The sequence below is a fragment of the Parus major genome, chromosome 8 (genome assembly GCF_001522545.3).
Source record: "Parus major isolate Abel chromosome 8, Parus_major1.1, whole genome shotgun sequence".
Taxonomy (NCBI): domain Eukaryota; kingdom Metazoa; phylum Chordata; class Aves; order Passeriformes; family Paridae; genus Parus; species Parus major.
The window spans coordinates 29,941,674-29,951,008 of record NC_031777.1 but is presented as its reverse complement, the minus strand read 5'-3'; the positions used below and the strand labels follow the sequence as shown (position 1 = coordinate 29,951,008).

General features: G+C 49.3%; 1 protein-coding gene across 7 annotated transcripts in view; it reads right to left on the bottom strand.

Moving 5' to 3' along the window:
- PDE4B (phosphodiesterase 4B) overlaps window positions 1–9,335 on the bottom strand; it is a 165,865-nt gene that overhangs the window by 5,456 nt on the left and 151,074 nt on the right. For 6 of the 7 annotated variants that reach the window (XM_015636159.3, XM_033516270.1, XM_015636160.2 and 3 more), the window contains 7 exons: window positions 6,972–7,065; window positions 3,037–3,215; window positions 2,600–2,698; window positions 2,320–2,484; window positions 1,977–2,076; window positions 1,188–1,342; window positions 974–1,096 (listed from right to left, as the gene is read on the bottom strand). In XM_015636159.3, coding sequence (XP_015491645.1) covers window positions 974–1,096; window positions 1,188–1,342; window positions 1,977–2,076; window positions 2,320–2,484; window positions 2,600–2,698; window positions 3,037–3,215; window positions 6,972–7,065 — 915 coding nt within the window. Of the gene's footprint in view, window positions 1–973; window positions 1,097–1,187; window positions 1,343–1,976; window positions 2,077–2,319; window positions 2,485–2,599; window positions 2,699–3,036; window positions 3,216–6,971; window positions 7,066–7,761; window positions 8,509–9,335 lie in introns of those variants that run through there. The other variant, XM_015636162.3, reaches the window with a different exon arrangement.

Below are 9,335 nucleotides of genomic sequence, written 5' to 3'. Positions count from 1 at the left end.
ATTGCAGGGATTGTTCCCTGGCAGGGTGGGCAGGCCCTGGGATAGAATTCCCAGAGCAGCTGGGGCTGTCCCTGGATCCCTGGCAGTGCCCAAGGCCAGGCTGGATGGGTTTGGAGCAGCCTGGGACAGTGGGAGGTGTTGGGGTGGCATGGAATGAATTTAAAATCCCTCCCAACCCAAATCAGCCTGGAATTCCATGATTCCCTGTCCATGGATGAGCTCAGCTGCCCCAGCCCTTGCACAGCTCCAGCCTCACAGCTGGTGCAGCTGTGGAAGGGTCAGTGACATCACACAGGTTTCTTTGGGAATCCAGCTGCTTCCCACCATTCAAAATCCACTTCCAGCTCTCAGGGAAAGAGGTGAAATGCTCCCACTTTATGGGGTGAGTAACATCCCGTCCACACAGGCCTGACTAAGTGGCCACAAGGATTTAGGCAGCACCAGGGTGTTTGAAATAAAAATTTAAAGACTTTTCCCAGGAGCCTGCTCTTAAGGAGTTGGACATCACAGTGGAGAGCAGAGCAGGATGGATCTTGTCCTGCTCACTGCACAACCCTGTTCCAGCATTTCCCGGCCACTTCTGTAAATCAGGGATTGAATTATTGAGGGAACAGACAGCACAGCAGTAATTCCAGCTCTGAGTTGCTCTGGATATGAAATTCCAAATTAAATTCTTGCAGTGTTGCAACAGGAGAAACAAATGGGAGAAAGCAGGAAGGAAATTTAGGATCCCTCAAAACCTGACCTCAGAACTTGCCACGTTTGCAGTTCCAGGTGTCAAAGAAAACCCCAATTCTGGTCACCTAAAACCTCTGGGACCACCCTGTGCTTCTTTTCTTAGTGCAGAAGAACATGACTGCTGAGAATTCAGCTTCTCTGCACCATTCAAATTTCAAAGCCATGGTAAAAACAGGAGAGTGGCTTCTCCATCCTGAGCAGAAGAGCCCAAATCCAGGGAATTTGGCTGCCTCACCTGTATTCTGTCCGTGTAGTTGTCCAGAAGGAGAACTCCCGAACTCGTCACCTTCTTGGTTTCCACCATAGTCTTCAGATCAGCCAACAGGCTCATGTGCTTGGACATGTCAGTGGCCAACACCTTTCCAGAAGGGGAAAAACCAGGATTTCAGGAGGGGAAACCACAAAAAATGATGTTTTTTGGTGAAGGAGAGAGGAGGGCGTGGCCATACCATGTCAATCACCATCTTCCTGAGGGTCTGGCGCTGCTTCTTGGTCAGGTTCTGGAAGATGTCGCAGTGCTCCTCCTGGAGCAGCTTGAAGCCCACGGCGAGGTGATGGTTCTCCAGCACAGATTCGTCGTTGTACATCAGGGCCAGCTCGGAATCTGGGGAGGGAACACCAAAGGTGGGACTCCAGCCTGGGAAATGTAGGATTTCCAACAGGGTACTGAAATGTTTTAATGGGGGAAAGTTCCCTCTGCCCATCCCTGGAAGGGTTCAGGGCCAGGCTGGATGGGGTTTGGAGCAGGGATACCGGGTGATTTTAGGATTCTGGGATTCTTTTTGAGCCCCATGAGTGCCAGCCCCCACCAACACTCAGTTGTCTCAGTTACAAACCACTGGCAACAGAATCCTGCAAAAACCCTTCCCAAAACACAACAATCCCCAGATTCTGGAATCCAGATCCACGCCTGGCCTGTGGCAGAACACAACACGAAGCCCTGTATTTGGCTCCCTGGTTGTCAACAGCAATAGGATTAATTCCCTTATCCTCATGGTAAAGTTTGCACTCAGGGCTGGCAGAATTGGTTTGTAAGTAGTAAATATTGACTTTACAAATTGTGCCACAACGGTTCCCTTTGTCAGGGATTGCATTTTAATTCTTGCTTGATCCCAAAACATCTCGCTCCCTTTACTGTGCTGTACTTTGAGAGGGCAGCACAGCCTCATTTGTGGCAGGTAAAAATCATTCCCATTACTTTTGGGGTGAAACTGGGAGAGATTTGGCACAAAACTCACTTGTGTTAATCAGGAATTGATTGGAGACCCCGGGGTGATCCACGTCGTGGATGGCGGCTGCGAAAATGGCAGCGAGGATTTCCAGATCCGTGAAGACGGCCTAGGATGGAGCAACGGGAACCTGTCAGAGGGGTTTTACCTCTCAACACCCTGGGGAGCTGATTGAGGGGAACAAACTTTTCCAGCTGGTGTTTTGGGACAAGGCCCTGCCTCGGGAGAGAGGTGAAACAGAGATTCCACCAGCTGAGATTTCCGAGCGCTGCCGGCCCGGCGCGAAGGGAGCGCTCAGGAGAGCCAGCGGCGCCCACCCCACGGGGAAAGCCGAGCCCAGCAGGGCACTCACATCCAGGGCAGGGGTGGAGAGCAGCACGTGGGTGGACTGGGCCACGTCGGCAGCGTGCAGGCTGTTGTGGTAGGCCACGTCCGAGTGGTAGTGATCCTCCAGCGTCATCATGTACGTCACAAACGTGTCCGACGAGATCTTGAAGGTTTTCAGCAGATCCCGCTCCTGAGGGATCAGAGCAGGAACATGAGGGTCACGTGGGGCTGGAGCAGGCAGGCAGGAATTGGATGTGAAAGCAGTGCTGGAAGCAGTGGGAATTCTGCATCCTGGGATTACCCACCTGGAATATGGCGTACATGATGCAGGTGAGCGGCCGGTTGTGGGAATACCTGGCCACGTTGAAGATGTTGAGGCCCCACTTGTTCAGGTCTTCCAGTTCCTTTGGAGAGCACAAAAAGAGAAGGGTTTGGATGGTTTTCTTCTGTGTTTCCCAAAAGCTCACACATTTAATGGTTATTGTAATTATGTAAGCGCTGAACATGCGAGCTTAATGAACACAGAGTAACCGAAGGGCTGATTTTGTGTTTCTTAATTGCTCTCCTCAGCCTTCATCACCTTCTCTCTCTTCATTTTAGGCCTATTTTCATGTATTTTAATATGCTCTTAGGGCTACCATTAATTACAGCATTTCTAATGGCCACATCATTTCAGGATATTAATTCCAAGGGGGAACAACCCATTCCCAGATCCTCCCAGAAGAGCAGGAATCTCCCATACCTTGGCCAGGTGATCTTCCTTTTCCGTCTTCACCCCAAACCGTGAGATGCTGGTGTTGTTCAAGCTGGAGCTGTGCATTAATTTCTTCACCCCGCTGATCTGTGTCATGAGCTGCTGCTTTTTCTTCTTCTCCCTGTCCTTCTGGGTGGGAGAAGGGATCTCCACGTCGTTCTGCTTGTCTGGAACAGATCAGGGGGGAATGGGTGAGCTCCCAGCACATCCCCCAAAATCAGCCCTCCAGCTGCTGCCTCTGCTCCCCACTCCAAACCCGGGGGGCTCTGCTTTTGGCATCCAAAAATAAAAAAAACCACAAAAAACTGATTAAAAAAGCTCTGGTTGCTCTCCTGCAGCCACTGCATGGTTTGGGGACACTGGACACATCCAGGAATGTCTCTCTGTGCATGGATGTGGCACTTGGGGACACGGATTAGTGCTGGGAATGGTTGGATGGAGCCCATGATCTCCAATCTAAATGATTCTGTGATTTTCCGTGCCTGAAAGGCACCAGGTTCTCCTCAGGGATAAATCCCAATTAATTTTATTCTCAGTTTTCAGGGGAAAAACCAGGGGAAAATTATTATATTGTATTATATTATGTTATGTTATGTTATGTTATATTATATTATATCAATTATATTATATTACATTACATTATATTATATTATATTATGTTATGTTATATTATATTATATTATATTAATTATATTACATTACATTACATTATATTATGTTATATTATATTATATTATATTAATTATATAAATTGTATTGTATTGTATTGTATTATATCAATTGTATTGTATTGTATTATATAATATTATATATAGATTTATTTATTTACATATAATGATAATATAATATTACATTAACATATAGTTATGTAATATAGTATAATATAATCTTAATACTATATTTATAGATACTTATGTATTTATTTTAATATTTATTTTTATTCATAAATTTATTTCAGGAAAATAAAATGTTGAAACAACACATTTTAATTTTTTTTCCCTCTGAATAAGGTAAAACCACATCAATTTCCCCTATTTTCACTTTTTAGGGTCAATACCCCCTACTCTTAAAACCAGTAACAAATAGGTGTCAGTGATTTATTAAAGATTTTTCCTTTATGGATATATTTGGAATAACATCCTCAGGGATAATCACAGTTTCAGTGGACGTGAAGAGAGCCCAGACTTGGCTGTGGAGATGTTTTTAGTAAATAAATAAATCTTTAAAACCATGTGTTATTTACCACCCTGAATTTCTGAGAGCGCAGATCCAGTGGCTCATTACTTCCCCCAAACCATTTTCCATGGATTTTCCCACAACCTCTGCACACCTTGAGGACCTCCAGAGGCTTCCAGGCAGGAGTTACTTTTAATTAAAGCCCTCTGAAATCCCGAGCAGCAATTAGGAAAGGAGCCATTATTCACAGCAGAGCCGGGCTGACATCAGTGGGTGTTCCCTGGATTTTGCTGAAGGACTTTCCTCTCCATAATCTCCTTAGCAGTGACTAAGGCAGCTCCAAATGGCCATTCCCGAGCAGAAATCCCGGGTTTGTTGTATCGTTTGTCCCCACGGGGGTGGCGGTGGTGTGACCAAGGATGAAACCACCGTGCTCATCCCGACCTTCCCGCGCCCTGTCCTGCCTGGGAACGCTCGGCTGGACCCTCTGCTCCTCCCTGGAGCCTTCCCAGCTCATTTCAGCATGGAATTACCGAGTTGGGATGGGAGGGAGGTTAAAGATCCACAGGTTCTGTCCTTTCCACTGTCCCAAGCTGCTCCAGCCTGGCCTTGGGCGCTGCCAGGGGTGTTGGGCACCCTGTGCCAGCCTCATCCCCTTCACAGCAAGGAATTCCTGCCCCAGATCCCATCCACCCCTGCCCTCCTGCAGTGGGAAACCATTCCCTGCATCCTGTCCCTCCTTGGCCTGATAAAATCAAAAGGCTGAATGAAATCACATGATCTGGGTTTAATATCTCTGCATCATCCCCAGCTTTGGAGATAAATGAGTGTCCTACCCACATATCTCTTTTTGTTTGTTGGTTCAACCTCCTGTCTTGCAGACTCCCGTTAATATGGGTGTTCATTTAATTTAATTAAATTTTTAGGGAGGAAAAAATGAAACAGCCGTAGCAGCACGATTTCCTGGAACAGCTTTGAAAAGCTTCCCTCGTTTCTTTGGTTTATTTTTTATTAAGATGAGCAATCAGGCTGCGATCTGGAGAGCCTGTCCCCCTCAGCAGGGCCAGGCCCTGAGTGGCCTCACATGGGGGATGTCGCCCCAATGTCACTGATGTCACCCCAATGTCACTGATGTCACCCTGATGTCACCCCGATGTCCCCAGGCACACGAGGAGCAGCACGGGGATGAGCAGAGCGCTGTCCTGCCCTGCCAAGGGAGCTCCTGAGCACGGGGAATAGCAGGAATTCAGACCTAGAGCTGCTGGAGAGATTCCAGAGGAGCCCCTGGAGCTGCTCCAGGGCTGGAGCCCCTCTGGAGCCAGGCTGGGAGAGCTGGGGGTGCTCACCTGGAGAGGAGAAGCTCCAGGGAGAGCTCAGAGCCCCTTGCAGGGCCTGAAGGGGCTCCAGGAGAGCTGGAGAGGGACTGGGGACAAGGGATGGAGGGACAGGACACAGGGAATGGCTCCCAGTGCCAGAGGGCAGGGCTGGATGGGATCTTGGGATTGCAGGGATTGTTCCCTGGCAGGGTGGGCAGGCCCTGGGATAGAATTGCCAGAGCAGCTGGGGCTGTCCCTGGATCCCTGGCAGTGCCCAAGGCCAGGCTGGATGGGTTTGGAGCAGCCTGGGACAGTGGGAGCTGTCCCTGCCATGGCTGGGGTGGCTCTGGATGATCCTTATGGTCCCTCCCAACCCAAACCAGTCTGGAATTCCGTGACTAAAACAACCCCAGCAGCAGCTCTGCCTCATCAGCCCCTGCTGGGATTCAGGCTCCACTGCCCTGAGTGTTTGTGGGGTTTATTTTTGGTGGCCACATTGGCATTTCCCACTCCACACTCACGTGGAGCTGGGAGGAGCTGACCACCAGCCAAATCCCTGGATTTGCCCCTTTGTGCATCCCAATCCCGTCCTATTCCCTGCTTGAATTCACGCTCTGGCTTCAGCTGAGCAATAAAATCAATGCATTCCCACAAAGCAGCTCCAAAGTTCCAGGGATTATTAATGCTGTGGATGGCAGGCTGCAGTTGCAGCTGGATATTGGAATCACTTTAAAATCCTTAATGGGAATAATTGTGTGTCACACAGGGAACGCATTCCAGGCTGTTCCAACCCCGGGCCATGAATGCCCAGCACCCACAGACCCTCTGGAGCTGTTGGATTCAGGGGTGTCCCTAAATATGAGGCCACTCATTTGGGATGCAAATGGTCACAAATCCCGAAGGTGCTTCCTGAGAAAATCCCGTTTCTCCTAGCAAACATTGAACAGAGGATTCATTCATGTCCGTGGAGCTCGGAGCTCCTACAGATTGAACGAAATGCAAAATATTCCGGTTTTTTCCCCTGACTCGTGGCGCAAAATGAGCAGATTTGCACCAAGTAAGGAATAAAATTTTGGTTATGTTTAGTCTGAGCCCCGTCTCCGGGGGGAAGGTGCAGCTGAAGGAGGCAGCGCCGGCTCTCTGTGACTTTGTCCTTTCCATAAGGTCACCACAAAAACCCAGCATTGCATAAGGCAGCCAGCAGCAGCCCCACGGAATCCTCCCAGAAACATCCCCTGGAATCCTCCCAGGAACATCCCGAGGCTGGGGAAGGAATTCCTCTGTGGATACATTTATCCAAACACCATTCCCCCCCTTCCCGCAGCCACTCCAAAGCGAAAGCCCCAAGAGGGAAGCTGTCAATGGGGGCAATCAGGCTGCTCTTAACCCTTCCCTGAGGCAAAAATAAATATCTCGGGATGCATTCCTTACCCAGGAAAGTGTTGGAAATGTATTCGGACACTTGGTTGCCGGAGCGGCTCATCTCGGACAGGTGTGTGAGCTCCCGGTTCAGCATCCTCTTGAACTGCCAGGGGGAGAGCACAGAAAAATGGCATTTTTATGGAATCCTGTCCCAAATCCACACAGCCTTAGCACGGGAGACTCCCCCAGCCCGCAGAATTCCGCGGATATTTGGGATGGAGGCGACAGATGGTTTCATTTCCATCCTGCTCGGCATCACCGTGACTGGATAATTTCTTTTCAGCCCCCGGAGTTGATTTCCTCTAAAGATGCTCATTAATTGTTACTGTCACAAACGAGGAGAGAACGGTTCAGGTAAATGTCCCCGAAAGCTCAGCTTTTCATCTCAGCTTGAGATTCCCCACCCCTGAACCTTCTTTTGTTCTGGATTTTCTCCATTTGCTCCATTTTGTATTTAACAAACAACTGCATATCCGGAGGAGAAATCTGCCCTAAATCTGAACATCATTCGGCAAAATGTGTGATTCAGGCATTATTCCCTTAAATATTCATGCTGTGATCCTGCCGGTTTTATAATCCAACATTTTCACTGCTGCATCACCGAATTCCCCCCAAAAATGACATCCATGGACTCTGCATGCACACTACACACATGATCAGCCAAAACACACAGAAATCGGCGCTTTTAAAGAATATTTTCCTCACAGAGGCTTTCTCCGAGCGCAAAAATAATAATAATTAATAAAAAAGCAGCCATTAATAATTCAGTAATTAATAACCCTTCAGGAATTAAACCCACCTTAATGTAACCCCAAGACACAGATAACAAATAATTGGCTTCAGGCATTTTGGAAAGCTCCTGGCAAGCCAGCACAAATCCTCCGGGAGAAATCGCCGCTCCGACGGGAGAGGATCCTTTCCCAATCCCAAAAAATCAGCGTTCATCCGAGGCAGAGATCCCACAAAATCCTGCAGCTGCTGATCCCAGCCTGGCAGCGCATCCTCCGCCCGTGGGTGGATGCGCTCGCCCGGGAGCGAGGGATGAGATCCGGGAATGCACAAAGGAACGGGAATTGATCCGCACGGATCCAGCTGCGTGCCTGGAAGCGCTGGGGAATTTGGGATGCTGCTGCTCCCGAAGGAGGTCCCCGCTCCACAGGAGGACCATCAGGGAAGTGATGCTGATTTTGTCGGCTCTGCTAACACAGCCATGTTTTTTGGGAAAAATTAAAATGGAGGAAGCTGCGGGAATATTTAAATGAGGGGAAAGCAAGCAGCAGTCTCCTCTCTGTTCCTGCTTTGCTTTAATCCTATTCCTTATGGAGACTTTCAAAATATTCCCAGCTGGGTTTTTTTAAAAGCGTTTTTCACGTTTTCAGTGTGATGGGGGATTTTGCTCCTCCGTGGTAAAGGGCAGAATGCAGCAAGGCAGCAAAATGTCCCTTTACAAAGGGAAATATCCTTCAGATGAGAGGTATAAAAAAAGAATCACCTTAAATCTCTAACTGCAATTCATAAATTCGTACATTCATTCTTAAAAGAAAGCAGCCGTGAAGTCCCTGCCCAAGGCAGGGGGTGGAACGACATGAGCTTTAAGGTCCTTCCCAACCCCAGCCATTCTGTGATTCACCATCCAAATTTCAATATTTAATCAGTTCTGCAGGGTTTTTTTGTTTCAAACGGACAAGCAATCCCTTTATAGGGAATCTGGAGCCGTCCTTGACACGGAATCCAAAGAGAATCCCCCTGTGCCGTGCTCCCAGCACGGGATCGCTGGGATGTGCAGCTCTCCCGCTGCTCAGGACGTCCTTGGCGACTGTGCCGGGAACACAGCACGTGCCAAAGGCCAGAATTCCCAAAATAAAAGGACCATCTTTGCTGTGAAATCCTTTCCTGTCTCCAGCTGCCTTCCCAGCTCCCAGGCTCTCCTGGGGAGATGGCACGAGGCTGCCCCACGTGCTGTGGGACACGTGCCCAAAATCCCGGCCCTCGCTCCCTCTGACAGCCCAGGCCGGGCAGGGCACGGCTCCAGAACATCCAGATGGGATTCCAGCTCAGCCTTGGGCCACCTGGAGCAAGGGAAGTTGTGACCCATCTTCTCCTCGCCCTGAACTCAAGATTAGCAGAGGTGGGAAGCTGATGGCACCTAAGAGGGGTCTGACCTGCTGGGACAATGGCACCTCCCACAGCAACCTGCCAGTGCCACAGAAACTGGGAATTCTGGAATGGCTTGAGTGGGAAAGAGCCTTCAATCCCATCCCATCCCACCCCAGCCATGGCAGGGACAGCTCCCACTGTCCCAGGCTGCTCCAAACCCATCCAGCCTGGCCTTGGGCACTGCCAGGGATCCAGGGACAGCCCCAGCTGCTCTGG